This window comes from Lethenteron reissneri, chromosome 63, assembly GCF_015708825.2.
Source record: "Lethenteron reissneri isolate LAM-NWPU_2019-01 chromosome 63, ASM1570882v1, whole genome shotgun sequence".
Taxonomy (NCBI): Eukaryota; Metazoa; Chordata; class Hyperoartia; order Petromyzontiformes; family Petromyzontidae; genus Lethenteron; species Lethenteron reissneri.
The window spans coordinates 1,058,765-1,076,290 of record NC_083841.1 but is presented as its reverse complement, the minus strand read 5'-3'; the positions used below and the strand labels follow the sequence as shown (position 1 = coordinate 1,076,290).

General features: G+C 57.8%; 1 protein-coding gene across 1 annotated transcript; it reads left to right on the top strand.

The window, feature by feature from the left end:
• The first annotated feature begins 1,933 nt into the window (after positions 1-1,933).
• Positions 1,934-16,785, top strand: RRN3 (RRN3 homolog, RNA polymerase I transcription factor). Its single transcript, XM_061577315.1, has 16 exons — positions 1,934-2,682; positions 4,935-5,024; positions 5,424-5,553; positions 6,114-6,173; positions 6,582-6,645; positions 7,786-7,855; positions 8,635-8,733; positions 8,873-8,959; positions 10,228-10,387; positions 11,065-11,195; positions 12,283-12,413; positions 13,092-13,276; positions 13,570-13,678; positions 13,846-13,995; positions 14,130-14,217; positions 14,379-16,785. The coding sequence occupies exons 1-16, from the start codon at positions 2,503-2,505 to the stop codon at positions 14,550-14,552; spliced, it is 1,908 nt and encodes a 635-aa protein (XP_061433299.1). The 5' UTR covers positions 1,934-2,502; the 3' UTR covers positions 14,553-16,785.
• The last annotated feature ends 741 nt before the right edge of the window (positions 16,786-17,526 follow it).

Below are 17,526 nucleotides of genomic sequence, written 5' to 3'. Positions count from 1 at the left end.
CGCTGGAAGCCGTGCGTGATGACGTCACCGCGCGCGTTGGAAGCCGTGTGTGATGACGTCACCGCGCGCGCTGGAAGCCGTGCGTGATGACGTCACCGCGTGCGCTGGAAGCCGTGCGTGATGACGTCACCGCGCGCGTTGGAAGCCGTGCGTGATGACGTCACCGCGCGCGCTGGAAGCCGTGCGTGATGACGTCACCGCGCGCGCTGGAAGCCGTGCGTGATGACGTCACCGCGCGCGTTGGAAGCCGTGCGTGATGACGTCACCGCGCGCGTTGGAAGCCGTGCGTGATGACGTCACCGCGCGCGCTGGAAGCCGTGCGTGATGACGTCACCGCGCGCGCTGGAAGCCGTGCGTGATGACGTCACCGCGCGCGCTGGAAGCCGTGCGTGATGACGTCACCGCGCGCGCTGGAAGCCGTGCGTGATGACGTCACCGCGCGCGCTGGAAGCCGTGCGTGATGACGTCACCGCGCGCGCTGGAAGCCGTGCGTGATGACGTCACCGCGCGCGTTGGAAGCCGTGCGTGATGACGTCACCGCGCGCGCTGGAAGCCGTGCGTGATGACGTCACCGCGCGCGCTGGAAGCCGTGCGTGATGACGTCACCGCGCGCGCTGGAAGCCGTGCGTGATGACGTCACCGCGCGCGCTGGAAGCCGTGCGTGATGACGTCACCGCGCGCTGGAAGCCGTGCGTGATGACGTCACCGCGCGCTGGAAGCCGTGCGTGATGACGTCACCGCGCGCGCTGGAAGCCGTGCGTGATGACGTCACCGCGCGCGCTGGAAGCCGTGCGTGATGACGTCACCGCGCGCGCTGGAAGCCGTGCGTGATGACGTCACCGCGCGCGTTGGAAGCCGTGCGTGATGACGTCACCGCGCGCGTTGGAAGCCGTGCGTGATGACGTCACCGCGCGCGCTGGAAGCCGTGCGTGATGACGTCACCGCGCGCGTTGGAAGCCGTGCGTGATGACGTCACCGCGCGCGCTGGAAGCCGTGCGTGATGACGTCACCGCGCGCGTTGGAAGCCGTGCGTGATGACGTCACCGCGCGCGCTGGAAGCCGTGCGTGATGACGTCACCGCGCGCGCTGGAAGCCGTGCGTGATGACGTCACCGCGCGCGCTGGAAGCCGTGCGTGATGACGTCACCGCGCGCGCTGGAAGCCGTGCGTGATGACGTCACCGCGCGCGTTGGAAGCCGTGCGTGATGACGTCACCGCGCGCGCTGGAAGCCGTGCGTGATGACGTCACCGCGCGCGTTGGTAAGCCGTGCGTGATGACGTCACCGCGCGCGCTGGAAGCCGTGCGTGATGACGTCACCGCGCGCGTTGGAAGCCGTGCGTGATGACGTCACCGCGCGCGCTGGAAACCGTGCGTGATGACGTCACCGCGCGCGTTGGAAGCCGTGCGTGATGACGTCACCGCGCGCGCTGGAAGCCGTGCGTGATGACGTCACCGCGCGCGTTGGAAGCCGTGCGTGATGACGTCACCGCGCGCGCCGGAAGCCGTGCGTGATGACGTCACCGCGCGCGTTGGTAGCCGTGCGTGATGACGTCACCGCGCGCGCTGGAAGCCGTGCGTGATGACGTCACCGCGCGCGCTGGAAGCCGTGCGTGATGACGTCACCGCGCGCGCTGGAAGCCGTGCGTGATGACGTCACCGCGCGCGCTGGAAGCCGTGCGTGATGACGTCACCGCGCGCGTTGGAAGCCGTGCGTGATGACGTCACCGCGCGCGCTGGAAGTCGTGCGTGATGACGTCACCGCGCGCTGGAAGCCGTGCGTGATGACGTCACCGCACGCGCTGGAAGCCGTGCGTGATGACGTCACCGCGCGCGCTGGAAGCCGTGCGTGATGACGTCACCGCGCGCGCTGGAAGCCGTGCGTGATGACGTCACCGCGCGCGCTGGAAGCCGTGTGGGAGCGCCGCCGCCTGCGACGCGGGGCGCGGCAAATAAATAAAAATACTCGAGCAGCACCACGTGACCGGGCGAGTAGCACCACGTGACCGGGCGAGCAGCACCACGTGACCGGTCGAGAAGCATGGCCGCGCCGGGTGGAGGCGAGAGGCCGCGCTGAGACGGAGCGGGGCTACGCAGAGAGACACAGAGACACACAGAGACACACAGAGAGAGAGAGAGAGACACTGAGACACAGAGAGACACAGAGAGAGACACAGAGAGACACTGAGACAGAGAGAGACAGAGAGAGAGACACTGAGACACAGAGACATATAGAGAGACACAGACACTGGGACAGAGAGAGAGAGAGAGACGCAGACACTGGGACAGAGACACACTGGGACACAGAGACGTAGAGTCGTGCAGCGACGGCAGGGGGGGGGCGCTACGGAGCTCGCCATCATCACCGTGTTGCCGGCAACAGAGACGGGCCGTGTGTGTGAGAGGGAGAGAGCCGTGGGGGCCTCTCTGCTCGAGAGACGCAGCAGCAGCAGCAGCTGGGGCAGCAGCGTCGTCCCTGGACTTGAGGAGGAGGCGGCGGCGGCGATGATGATGACGGAGGGGGGAGACGCTCGGGACGACTCTGCGCCGCTGCTGTCGCCCACGTCGGCCCGCAAGGGCGTGCGGTTCGGGCAGGGGGTCGTGCAGGCGCTCAGCAAGTTCCGCCAGGGAGACGCGGCAGAGTACACGCTGCTGCTGCGACAGCTCGCGGACCCCGACATCAAGGTGGGCGGCCGGGTGCTGATGGGGGTTAACACCTGGTGCTGCTGGTGGTTTAATGAATACGAAACTCTGATCCGAGGCTTCGGCTGCTTTCTCGTCGGTGCTGCTGCTGTCGTACTCGGGGGGGGGGGGGGGGGGGGCGTCGGGCACGGGGTAGTCGTAGAATGCGGCGGGCAGGTTGGTCGTGATGAACACGAGGAGCTTCTCCTCCACAATCGTGGGGACTGCCAGTGAGTTCCTGAGCTTGGAATGGACGAAGCCCATCGGTGAGAAGTTCCGCTCGGATGCCGCAATTAGAACCAATTAAACCGGATTTCTCCCAATCTCAGATGATCGGGTTTCATATAAAAAGACAATTAAACCCGATTGTAAAGACCCCGACTGTGCCAGAGACGCTGAGTCTGGGTGGTGGTGATGGCCGCCCCCTCCTCCCTGCACGTGTGCCGTGCCGCCCCTCGTGGGCGCCGCTCGCTCACTGCGCTTCAGTTCCATTCGTGGGGCTCTCGACTCGGGTGCGTCCGCAACAAACTAAAACGTGAACGAGAAACATCTTAAAGTGACTACACGCAGCAGAACACATCCTGAAAAAAACTGCAAATTATTCCAGAACAAACACCGCTTATCAACTCGCCCCTGCAGCCGGCTGGACAGCAACAGGGGGGGGGGGGGGCTTCGTGTTCGTTCGCCACCATCTCCAGCACACCACGTTCACAGCCCTGTCACACTGGCGGCAACAGCCACGGAGGCCTCGCGTCCCCACTCGGAGTGGCGGCGAGGCCTCCGGAGACGTGCGGCGTCTCACGCCTGCTGCTGCTGTTACTGCTGCTGCTGTTACTGCAGCTACTGCTGCTGCTGCTACTGCAGCTACTGCTGCTGCTGCTGTTACTGCAGCTACTGCTGCTGCTGCTGTTACTGCAGCTACTGCTGCTGCTGCTGTTACTGCTGCTGCTGCTACTGCAGCTACTGCTGCTGCTGTTACTGCAGCTACTGCTGCTGTTACTGCAGCTACTGCTGCTGCTGCTGTTACTGCAGCTACTGCTGCTGCTGTTACTGCAGCTACTGCTGCTGTTACTGCAGCTACTGCTGCTGTTACTGCAGCTACTGCTGCTGCTGCTGTTACTGCAGCTGCTGCTACTGCAGCTACTGCTGCTGCTGCTACTGCAGCTACTGCTGCTGCTGCTGCAGCTACTGCTACTGCAGCTACTGCTGCTGCTGTTACTGCAGCTACTGCTGCTGCTGCTGTTACTGCAGCTACTGCTGCTGCTGCTGTTACTGCAGCTACTGCTGCTGCTGGCTACTGCAGCTACTGCTGCTGCTGGCTACTGCAGCTACTGCTGCTGCTGGCTACTGCAGCTACTGCTGCTGCTGTTACTGCAGCTACTGCTGTTGCTGTTACTGCAGCTACTGCTGCTGCTGCTACTGCAGCTACTGCTGCTGCTGTTACTGCAGCTACTGCTGCTGCTGCTGTTACTGCAGCTACTGCTGCTGCTGCTACTGCAGCTACTGCTGCTGCTGTTACTGCAGCTACTGCTGCTGCTGCAGCTACTGCTGCTGCTGTTGCTGCAGCTACTGCTGCTGCTGCTGTTGCTCGTACTGCTGCTGTTGTTACTGCAGCTACTGCTGCTGCTCGTACTGCTGCTGCTGCAGCTGCTGCTGTTACTGCTGTTGCTGTTGTTACTACTATTGTTGCTGTTACTGCAGCTACTGCTGTTGTTACTGCTTGCTGCTGTTGCTGCTGCTTCTGTTGGTACTGCTGTTGTTACTACTATTGCTGTTGTTACTGCAGCTACTGCTGTTGCTGCTGTTGTTACTGCTTGCTGCTGTTGCTGCTGCTTCTGTTGGTACTGCTGCTGGTGCTGCTCGTACTGCTGCTGCTGCAGCTACTGCTGCTGTTGCTGCTGCTGTTGCTATTGTTACTACTATTGCTGCTGTTACTGCAGCTACTGCTGCTGTTGCTGCTGTTGTTACTGCTGCTGCTGTTGGTGCTGCTGGTACTGCTGCTGATTCTGGTGCTGCTGCTGCTGTTGCTACTGTTAGTGCTGTTGCTCGTACTGCTGCTGTTATTGCAGCTACTGCTGCTGCTGGTGCTTCTGTTGCTATTGTTACTGCTGCTTCTGTTACTGCTGCTGTTACTGCTGTTGTCACTACTATTGCTGCTGCCACTGCAGCTGTTACTGCTGATGATGTTGGTGCTGCCACTGCAGCTGTTACTGCTGATGCTGCTACTACTACTGCTGCTACTGATGCTGTTGCAGGAGGTGCAGCTGGAGTGCTGGCTCAAGGAGCTGCGGGGCTGTGTGGCGATGCTCAGCAAGGACTACGAGCTGCTGGTGTCACTGATACTGGTGCGTGACGGCACACGGCACACACGGAACACGCACACGACGCTTAGTCCACAACACACCGCAAAGCACACCTCACACACACACTGCTTGACCCACAACACACTAATATGGGCAGTTGGAGACAGTCGCCCTCCAACAACATCGGAGGGCTCACAACAACGAGCGGAGTGCCAGGCAGATAAAACACTTCAGATTTGCGCAGTTGGTGTTTTTGCCAGCCATCTCAGTCGGTCAACCCATGGAACCTGGTGGGTCTGTCCCGTGATCTTCGGCTAGCGGGCCTTCGACACTTCACGTGGCCTCAAAGTGCACCTAGCCTGGCACAAACGCTGTGGTGACATCGCCACCATTCCGTGGCGAACGGCAGTTGTTGTTGTTGTCTCTGCGTGCATTGAGCAGAGGATCAGCTGGATGTCGCGTGGCCGTGCGGTGGTGGAGGAGTATCTCTCCTTCCTCACTCACCTGGTGTCGGCTCAGACCATCTACCTGCGCTCCTGCCTCATCATGCTGCTCTCCAACTTCACCCGCCGTGCGAGACGCCCCAACACAACCACCCACCCACACAACCACCCACCCACACAACCACCCACACACAACCACTCACCCACACAACCACCCACCCACACAACCACCCACCCACACAACCACTCACCCACACAACCACTCACCCACACAACCACCCACACAACCACCCACCCACACAACCACTAACCAACACAACCACCCACCCACACAACCACTCACCCACACAACCACTCACTCACACAACCACTCACCCACACAACCACCCACACAACCACCCACCCACACAACCACCCACACACACAACCACTCACCCACACAACCACACAACCACTCATCCACACACACAATCATTCACCCACACAACCACTCACCCACACAACCACCCACACAACCAATCACCAACACAACCACTCACCCACATAATCACCCACACACACAACCACCCACACAACCACCCACTCACCCACACACCCACACACCCACCCATGTGTGTGGGGCTCGGTGTGCGGTCTGGGGCGGTGAGTGAGCCACTGCTGCCGCTGCTGCTGCTGTGTGTGTCTGCAGGCAAGCGCGTGGTGGACGAGGCGGGGGGGGAGTTCACAGACTCCGACGATGACGACGAGGGTGAGAGACGCACGGACACAACGACAACAGCCGTCGTTCTCCACTGAGTGGCGGTAACACCACCACGGTGCTTGTGCCAGGCTAGGTGCACTTTGAGGCCACGTGAAATGTCAAAAGCTCGCTGGCAGGAGGTCACGGAACAGATCCAGGTGCTACGGGTTGACTGTTGTACCAGGCTAGGTGCAGGAGATCATGGGACAGGCCCAGTGCCACTTTGTGTTACTGCAGTCTGGAGACAATCACCACCTGCTGCACCACCTGTATGTGGGAGTGACGGGAGACAGGTGGTGGGGGGGGGGGTCATTCTGCCGTGTCTCTCTCGTCTCCCGTGTCTCTCGTCTCCCCGTGTCTCTCGCGTATCCCGTGTCTCTCTCACATATCCCGTGTCTCCACATGTCGTCTCCCCAGATGCGGACAGGTGTTTCCAAATCTGTCACAAGGCCCTGGAGCTCATCGCTGGCATCGTGCCCTCGTACGTCTCCACACACGCCCCCCCCTCCCTCCCGTAGTAATGGTCTAACCCGCCCCGCTCACTCACCCCCTCCATAAAGACACGGTTTAGTCCGTGGGCCCGTCTCTTCTCACACCGGCGTCATTATCCAGCAGCGTTTGTTTAGACACGAGAACCAGGCAGCTTTTTGACTTTATTATTATTATTATTACCGTGCGTGTTTACCTAGTAAAGGCTCCCGTTCTATTCCAATTTATATTTACAGAGCAACTTCACTCAAGGCGCTTGACGTAGCTTATGAAACAATAACAGAATAATAGAAGGATGTCGATGGCAGGGGCGTGCTGGCAGGATTGAGGAATGAGTAACAGTGATGGAGGGTAGTTGGGGGTCACGCAGGGAAGAGCAAGTGAATGGGCAGTAGATAATGGCATTGTGGGTTATCACGATGCCATTATGTCAGACTTTATTGGCAAGTACACTCTCGTCCATAATGGGGCCCTGAATTCAAAATCAAAATGAAAAATATAGTGGAGGAATCCGATGAGCTGTGAAGTTATTTTTTACAGATGTCCAGTAGGGGCAGGCAAGACCGTTACAACAACAAACAGAATAAAAGCTTGAGAGTAGTGCAGTACAAGAAAGGTAAACAAATCACCTAAACACATACAAATAAAACTAAACCATCCCCATCCTACCAGGCAAAGCCCACTGAGGTATTCACTTATTTTTTTTATAGCAACCTGGCCACAAAGTGGCCCATCATTTGTACATTTATATCATCAAAATAATCTAAATAACCTCAATGCATGTGTTTCTAAATGTGAAGGGGTCGGGATCGAATCCGGGACCTCCGGCATACCAGGCGAAGAAGATAGCATCACACCACCATGGCTCCCCTTAAATAGATTTTTAAAAACTATAAAAGTTAAAATTACATAATCAATTCCCAAGCTTCGAAAAGGCAGGATAACAACAGCAAAAACAGTCCCAGACCACACCAAGATAACACGCAGTTTCTCAATACGTATTGTACATAAAAATTGAACTCTAGTTCATTCACAGCTCGCCGCAGCTCACTCGCGGCCTCCAGCGCGTGACCCTGCGTGACCCGGCGTGACCTCGCGTGACCCCGCGTGACCCCGCCCTCTGCGTGCGCAGGACGCCCATGTTCCTGATGCCGCTGCTGGCGGAGAGGTTCCCGTTTGTGACCAAATCTCCGCGGACACAGGTACTGGATGCGTGGCCCCCGCTTGCTTGGTAGCTTGAAGCTTCGCGGTTCGAATCCGGGAGGCTTCCCCAGTTAAAACCGCGGCAGCGTTATATTTGAGCGTAAGATGCTGCTACGCCGTCGGCTCCGCTCGCAAGCGGACATCAAAAGATCAAAGAGTCGGCGCCGTGGTCTGAATCTGAAAGGTTTTGCCTGCAAACGACTCGCCGCACGTGGCAGCTCCGCCGCATCCCTCGCGCGACGCTACGGCAGGGAAGCGCGGCGCCGTGAGAACGGAACAAACTGAACGGCCGCGACTCGGCGAAGATTTACAGTGAAGTCACCGAGGCACCAGTTTTTTAAAATTATTCCGCTTGTGAATGGGGGGGTGGTGTTCTTTGTCTTTTGTGTGTGGTGTGTGTCGAGGCTCGCGTGGGGTGTCATGGTGTGTGACGCGCGTGGGTTTGACACGCGTGTGGTGTTTGTCACGTGTGTGGTGTGTGACATGCATGGTGTGTTGGTTTGACACGCGTGCTGTGTGTGTGTGTAACGTGTGTGGGTATGTGACATACGTGGTGTCACGTGTGTGGTGTGTGACACGCATGGTGTGTTGGTTTGACACGCGTGGTGTGACGTGTATTGTGTGTGTGTGAAGCGCGTGGTGTGTGACACGGGTGTGGGTGTGAAGCGTGTCGTGGGTGTGTGTATGACGCGTGTGGTTAACACGTGTGTATGACACGCGTGTTGTGTGTGTATGACACGCGTGTTGTGTGTGTATGGCACGCGTGTTGTGTTGCTAGGAGTGCTACGTACACAACCTACTGCGCGTCACCACCTACCTGCCCGTGCTGCGACGCGACGTGCTCGCCCTACTGCTGGACAGGCTGCTCAAGCTCGACGTGAGAATCCCCGACCCCTCACCCCTCCTCACCGCTCCTCACTGCTCCTCACCCCTCACCCTTATGTCAATGAGAGGCTGAGCTTCATTTCACTCAGGGCGGCGACCCAGAAAATAATTATAATAATCCCCCCCCCCAGGTGAACGCCCCCCGCCAGGACATTGAGGATGCGGAGCAGCAGGCGGCCGTCCAGTCGGGCGCCGCACAGGAGGAGGTGTTCCACATGGTGAGACAGCCACACAGCCACCAGCTCACCCACCCAGCTACCAACACAGCCACCCACCAACACAGCCACCCACACACCAACCAACACACCCACCCACACACACACCCGTCAACACAGCCACCAGCTCACCCGCCCAGCTACCAACACAGCCACCCGCCAACACAGCCACCCATCCACCCACCAGCTCACCCACCCACCAACACAGCCACCCCGCCCACCCGTCCCCCCACCCACCAACACAGCCACCCACCCACCCACCTCACCCACCCACCCACTCACCCACCCACCCACCAACACAGCCACTCACCCACCCACCAACACAGCCACCCCACCCACCCATCCCCCCACCCACCAACACAGCCACCCACCCACCTCACCCACCCACCCACTCACCCACCCACCCACCAACACAGCCACCCACCCACCTCACCCACCCACCCACCAACACAGCCACTCACCCACCCACCAACACAGCCACCCCGCCCACCCGTCCCCCCACCCACCAACACAGCCACCCACCTCACCCACCCACCCACTCACCCACCCACCAACACAGCCACTCACCCACCCACCAACACAGCCACCCACCAACACAGCCACCCCGCCCACCCGTCCCCCCATCCACCAACACAGCCACCCACCCACCAACACAGCCACCCACCCACCCATCCACCCACCAAGACAGCCACCCACCCACTCACCCACCCACCAACCCACCCACCAACACAGCCACCCACCCACTCACTCACCCACCAACACAGCCACCCACCAACACAGCCACCCACCAACACAGCCACCCACCCACTCACCCACCAACACAGCCACCCACCCACCCGTCCACCCACCAGCTCACTCGCCCACCCACTCACCAACCCACCCACTCACTAACCCACCCACCTACACCAACCAACACAGCCACCCAACCACCTGCTCACTCGCCCACCAACCCTCCCACCCACCCTCTCACCTACCTACCCACCCACCCTCCCACATATCCACCCATCTACCCACCCATCTACCCACCCTCCCATATTTGTGTGAATTTGTGTGTCGGCACTTGCTCCACGAGTCTGTTAATCGCTTTACGGAGGATCTCTTTCTTTGTGTGCATGTACGTGTGTATGTATGTATGCATGTCGGGAGCGGGTGCTCACCACAGCACTTGCCCCACGAGTCTGTTAAAGCTGTACGGGGGGTCTTTGTCTTTGTGGTTTGCTTGCGGTGCCGTACGCTGACGTCGCCGTTGATCCTCTGCCGTGTGGCGCCAGGATGAGGACGCGGGTGTGGAGGCGAGGGGCGGGCGAGGAGGAGGTGGGGAAAAGGGCGAAGACGAAGAGGAGGGGGAGATGGCTCACACGGCCGCCAACACGCTCGATGTCCTCATGGCGCTGCTCTTCCGATACATCCATGACACGTGCCACTCCAACGGTGGGCACAGGCGGAACGAGTGCGTTGGGGAGAGTGGACGGGTGGGTGGGTGGGCGGTTGCGTGAGTGGAGTATGTGGGTGGTTGCGTGGTTGGGTGGGTAGGGTGACCATGGTGAGTAGGAACATTGAGTACAGTGGGTAAAGGAGTAGGGTGTGTGGGTGAAGTGGTTGGGTGAGTTGGGTGAGTGAGTGGGTTGGGTGAGCGGGTGGTTAGGTGGGTGGTTGGGTGTATTGTGTGAGTGAGTAGTGGTAGGGTGAGCGGGTGGTTGGGTGGGTGAGTGGTTGCGTGTGTTGGTGGGTGGGTCAGTGAAGTGGGTGGTTGGGTGAGTTGGGCGAGTTGGGTGGTTGGGTAAGCGGGTGGTTGGGTGAGTGAGTGGGTGAGTTGGGTGTTTGCGTAAGCGGGTGGTTGGGTGAGTTGGGTGAGCGAGTGAGTGGGTGAGTGAGTGGTAGGGTGAGCGGGTGGTTGGGTAAGTGGGTGGTTGGGTGTGTTGAGTGGTTGGGTGAGCGGGTGGGTGAGTTCGATGGTAGAGTGAGTGGTAGGGTGAGTGGGTGATAGGGTGAGCGGGTGAGTTGGGTGAGTGAGTGAGTGGGTGAGTTGGTTGGGTGAGTGGGTTGGGTGAGTGAGTGGGTGGGTGAGTGGTTGGGTGAGTGAGTGGGTTGTGTTCTGTGGTGCTCAGGGAAGCTGGACGTGGAGATGACGAAGGCTGTGTACCGGGACCTGCTGGATGCGTTTGACCGCCTGCTGCTGCCCACGCACGCCTCCTGCCACGTGCAGTTCTGCCTCTTCTACCTGTGCAGCTTCCGCCTCGTACGACGGCACCCCCCATACGCACACAGACAAAGGTCCCCCGTGTGGCCCGCACACGCTCTTGGGGCAAGTGCTGTTAGCGAGTAGCGCCTACGAATGCTGACGCGGCGCACGAGGGGATGGGTGGCCAATGCCACGCCCGGTCACCTTTGTCTCCCCACACATCACACCGGGTGCTCGCTTTGCGGCTGAGTCGACCTAGGGGAGGCCCAGGACCGGTTCAGATAATCGTCACTGATGTTGGTGGCCGTGAACGGGAATCAAACTCGGGTCGCTGGGTACGTAGTGCAGTAATTTAACCGCTGCACCACCGCTCCACACATACAAAGGTCCCCTGTGGAGCCCGCACAGCACCTCTCTTGGCCACCTTTGTTTCCCCTGACGTTTATACATCGAACCGGGCACTAACTTAAGGCTGAGTCTACCTAGGAGAGGCCCTACCAGTTCAGGGAGCTATCACTGATATTAGAAACTCACCCCACTGGGATGTACTGGGCCCAGATTAGCATGGTTGGATATGTACGGTGCGGAAGTAGGCCAATACGCATGGATACATTCATCGCGACGGCCAGAATTTGAACCATGGCGGTGGAGTTTGCAGTGCAGTACGCTAACCACTGTCCCCCTCCCTCGTCCCCCTACCAACACTTGCCCCAACAGCCTGTACAGGCTACACGGGGGATCTTTGTCATTGCCTTAACCACGGCGCCGCCTGTTTCACGGTGCGACCTTGCAGATCGCGGCGTCAATTGTCAGAGTTGGGTCATTTGTCAAATAGAAAAAATTACTCGCAGACTCCTGAAGAGCAATCGTCAACCCCCTACTGGCAGGCTGATGCCCCTTGTTGTTGGCCAGGTGCTGGATCACCTCGTGGCGCACAGGCACAGCTGCCACTGGGGGTGCCCTTTCATACATGTTGAGATGTGCGACGGGATGTCCTGTGGGACGCCGCAGCATATAGGAGGGCACGTTATCAAAAACGTATTAAGTGTATAGCTGTATCTGCGTGTGTGTAGCTGTATCTACCTGTATGTATAGCTGTGTGTATGCACAGCTAAGTTTGAACTGTATCTCTGTGTGTGTGTAGGGTCTGGCAGAGGCGTTCCTTGAGCACCTGTGGAAGAAGCTGCAAAACCCCAGCGAGGCAGCCATCATAAGGCAGGCAGCCGTGGGCTACATGGGCAGCCTGCTAGCCCGGGCCCAGTACATCCCAGTGGGGTGAGTCTCAGCCTGCTAGCCCAGGCCCAGCCCATCCCAGTGGGGTGAGTCTCAGTCTGCTAGCCCAGGCCCTGTCCATCCCAGTGGGGTGAGTCTCAGCCTGCTAGCCCGGGCCCAGCCCATCCCAGTGGGGTGAGTCTCAGTCTGCTAGCCCAGGCCCTGTACATCCCAGTGGGGTGAGTCTCAGCCTGCTAGCCTGGGCCCAGCCCATCCCAGTGGGGTGAGTCTCAGCCTGCTAGCCCAGGCCCAGCCCATCCCAGTGGGGTGAGTCTCAGTCTGCTAGCCCAGGTCCTGTTCATCCCAGTGGGGTGAGTCTCAGCCTGCTAGCCCAGGCCCAGCCCATCCCAGTGGGGTGAGTCTCAGCCTGCTAGCCCAGGCCCAGCCCATCCCAGTGGGGTGAGTCTCAGTCTGCTAGCCCAGCCCATCCCAGGGGGGTGAGTCTCAGCCTTCTCACCCTCCCACTTCATGAACACATTAAAATAGACAGCCAACGTGGGAGGACTCTCCTGAGCAAAAGCCCTACAACTCGGCTTGGCTCTCCGGGGTAAATCGGTAAATAAGTAAAGCCGCCTTGTGTTGTTTTGCGTACACTATCATATCGTGGCGTGTCGCTTGGTTTTGATGATACATCTCGCCGCTGTGCCCGCGTCTGTGCTGTGTGCATGCGCGCTACGTCAGCACGGTGCGCGCGTGCCTGGGGCTGCTGGTGCCCTGGCTGCACCGCTACATCGACGGGCAGGAGGGCGGCGCGCGGCCCCGCTGCCTCGTGGCGGCGCACGGCCCCTTCTACGCCGCCTGCCAGGCCGTCTTCTACTCCTTCTCGTTCCGCCACCGACAGCTGCTGGAGCCCGACATGCGCAAAGGTGAAGGCCGCACGCACGCGGGCAGGCACGGGGAGTGTGTGCGTGTGCGCCCACGTGATCTTATATTTATACAGAGCGCCTCAACTCACAAGGGCGCTCTATAACGTGGTTTAAATGGTGGTCACAAAAATCGAGTGATTTAGATGGCAAGGGGCGTGCAAGGGCTGGGGAATTAATGACCGTAACGGAGGTCACTCCGTTACGTGGTGCCGGCCTTCATCGGAGATACTCGCGAACGGCACTTCCCCTCAGTCTGAGAAGGCCACATCGGGGATCTTTGTGTGTGTGGCCAGGCCTGGCGTACCTGCAGAGCCTCAACCTGGAGCGGATCGTGCTGTGCCGTCTCAACCCCCTGCGCGTGTGCCGCCCACCCATCGTCAACATCTTCGCTGCCTTGACGAGGTGAGCGTCGTCGCGCGGCGGTGTCCGCTGCTGCCCCGTGGCTCCGATCCTCCGCACGCCGATCCATCTCCCGATTGGTGACCCCGGTGTGGCTACGGTGGCCGGTTCCTAACGGTCGTGTCAGCCGCTCAAGCCTGCTGCGTGTGTCCGTCTCCGTGTCTCCCCAGGCGGTATCAGATCGCGTTCTGCTACTCCATCATGGAGAAGAACAGTCGGCAGAGACTGCCCGTGGCCGGGGACACGCTCGTGGGGGCCGCCCCCGCCTCGCACGACCAGCTGGACGCCGTCTTCCCTTTTGACCCCTACCTGCTGCGCCGGTGAGCACCGCCTCCTCCCCCACCAGCGCCTGGAGGGCGCCGCCCGCCACCACACGGTGTCCCGGAGGTGCCCCGTCCTGTGTGTCTCACCGTTTGTCTCTGTCGACCCCCCCCGTGCATCCCCTGTGTCTCAGCTCCAGGAGAGTGATTGCGCCGTTGTTTCGCGAGTGGAGGAATGAGGATCTGGGCGGAGATCTCGCATTGAAGGGTCGGCCCAGCAAGGTGCTTCCTTTCATCATAACCATCATCATCGATACCATTGTCGCCATCGTCACATCCGTGTTGTGGTGGTGGTAGTGGCATACATTTGAGTGACCGGCTGCTAATCTTGACTGGGTTATGCTGTCACTGTGGGTGTGTTGTTGTGTCCGGTGATGATGCAGATGGTGGTGGGCCAGCAGCAGGAGGATGAGGATGACTTCCTGAAGAGCGACGCGGCGATGAGGAATGGCAGCAGCATGACCCCCGGCTCGTACGACCCCTTCAACAGCGGCGGAGCGAGTTTCGACTCTCCTCCATACAAGACGGACATGGGCCCGACTCCCCACGCGTTGTAGTTACAACCGCCACCGCCGCCAACTTCCACCACCAACAGCCACCAAAAATAGTCATCAAATGCCACCAACACCACCACTCATCACCACTCAATCCTGCGGCAGCACATTCGCCGCTCGTTGCAGAAGTTCGCGGTTACAATTTGACAGACCGCCCTGGTTGACACTCACGTCAGAGTGGTGTATTTACATTTTACCTACCCTGGAGGGATGGGCCGAGTCAGCCCACAACCAGGACTTGAACTCACGACCTTCTGATTGCGAGCCGCCCGCTCTAGCGCCAAGCTGCCCGCCCGGTGGGTTGGTATTGCGCTATCAAACACTCGGCAGTCTACTTCAAAATGCAGGTCGAAGATCCTGCGACGTCGTTCAAAGAGAAGCCGGCCGTCGTGTGGCAGCGTCATGGCCCAACTTGCTAAGTTTGAAAAAAAAGAATGACCTGGAAACGACTCGGTCGGCAAATTCGAGAGCGATCGTCGTCCCACAGCACAGATGAAGGCTGGCCGTCACCCCATGACCGGATGTATGTGTGTGTATATAAATAAACTCCTAAAAAATTTTTTTTTTAAACAACGGTTTTATTAACTTCGTTTAACTCGCGGTCGCCTGCTTTTTGTGCGAGCCGATTCCACAGTTTAGGGACCGCGGCGTTTTTGGCCTACAAAAATATATAAGCCGCCTATAAAAAGTGTAATTGCTTGAAAGAAGGCAATTAATTGATTGATCCCTATTTTGATACAGGCATGCAATGTCACCGGACCTGAGTACGTGTGTGCAAAATGTGGAATTGATTGGACAACGGGAAGTCGGCTAACTTTTGATTACAAGATTTGACCACGACAAACACGTGAAGTTAAATAAAACCGTTGATAAAGTTAACTTCGTGAAAAGACGAGAGCTGGAGTACGAGTTCATGGCACGCAGTGCGAGTGCATGACCCCTCGGAGTTGCCGTGTGTAGAATCGTTGCATCTCGAGATGGGACCGCCTACTGCTGCAGTTCAAGTCCAGTGTTTAAACCGTTCTAAGTGGGGGCAGCATCCCTGATGTTTTGGATATTTAAAGCGTTTCGTTCTGTGCCAGTATTTTGTGGTGTACAGTGCAACCACGTGGATTGCTCCCTGTGTTCTGGAGAGCATGTGCCGTGAATACAGTCCCCGTGTACAACGCACCACACTCGCAAAGACGCGTAAATGTTTACAGACTAGTGCGGTAAGACAGCCCCGCCGCTGGAGTTTCTCGAGGGGTTTGTCCGAGGGGCCAGCCCTGTGAAGGTGATGCCCCAGGGCTGGTTGGGCAGCAGAGGGCAGTGGAGCAACATCCACTGCACTCTCCTCACGAGTCGATGGCTCTCCCCCCTTTCCCAAGCTACAACTGACCAAGGTGGACGTAATTTTTTTGTGATTTTACCGAAAAAACCTAAGAGTATGAATCCTTGCAGTCACGAAAAGCTTCAAATCTAGATTTAAATGGTTAATTCTGGTACAATAACACCCACCGTGTGTGGAGGCCCTCATCCAGCAGTCGATTCACAAAGGCCTGTACAGTGATTAAGTCTAACGAAATATTTTCTCACTGTACTTTATTTGAAAATTATTTTGCACTTCTCAAAAAGAAACCAAGGAATCCCCTGAGCCCAACACATTAGGTCACAACAATAACCAAATTGCAATGTTACAAATTTCAGATTAAATTTTTAAAACAAATCAACATTCGCAAACCTTCACCCCACCCCAGAACATTGATCTATGATCAGACTAACCAGGATTTAAACTACCCTTGAACTTAGATTCCCTTTAAACAGCACCAGCCGCCCCAGGAGTGTAACGCCCTCACAATCCGCCCGCCCCATTGCCCTCACTTGGGTGGTGGTGGTGCCATAGCCATGCAAACGAGGAAGGGAGAACCAACAACGAGGTGCAGAAGAGGGCATCACGGAACTATTGCTGAAATCCCTTCGGCTGGCCTCTAGGCAGACGAGCCACACTCCTTGTATAGGCCCAGCTCAGGAGTGTTTGTCGTATGCAAATCAAGCCAGATTCTCGGGGCTGGATATATCATCATGCAGGCCTGGTCAGGGACTCGCAGAGAGATGAAGAGTTGCCGTTATTGCATGCCAAGCATTTGTGGGGTGTTTGTTGGCAGGCTTTGATTTCCTCTCACGATAAAACGACGCAGACAACAACCTCACTAGAGGATTGGACCTCGCGTCCAGCCATCACCACTGCCCTGCCTCACCCAGTGCTGCGGGCGCCGCTTGTCCCACCCACAGAGGCCAGGAGAGCAGTGGTGACGAGCTGTCACTGGCACCGGGTGAAGCGCGATTCCTTGCCAAGCCAGCTGCCGAAAAGGTCCCTTGTTCCCCCCCCCCCCTCATCCTCGCCTCGTACTGCTAACCTATGTAACCAGTCCTCAACCCACTCATGCCTTACCCACCAGGTGAGTCTGCAGTGTATTTTAGGTCTCATGCACACTGCTCACCGTACGTTGGCTTTGAGTCGTCACTTGACAGACATTGACACAGATATCCGGCAGGTGACTTGCAACCATCGGAGCCCTCGATTCTGATTCACAAATCGCGTCTCATTTAAAGCCACAGAAAAAAAGAAAAGACTCAACTCTAAAGAGAGATTGTGTGATCTCCGTGTGAAATATAAGGACCTGAAATGCCTCTCACCTGGGAAATGCTTTGGCTGGATATCTAGAAATATCTGATATGTAAACGTGTTAAAATTACGATATGCTAAAATAATATTTAAACAATTGCCTATAGGGCCATGACAGTGAAAATTTTGGGGAAACGGTATCCAGTAACGCACATTCCTTTGGGCAACTCTGTACAGCAATGCCAGAGGGTTGGAGAGTGACGATGTTGCTCGAGACAGCACACAAGCTTGAGTAGTAGTCATGTGACCTCTGCGATCTAATTTGAGGTCACCAATTGGGAAAGCGCATTGCGATCAATGCCCGCGTGTGTC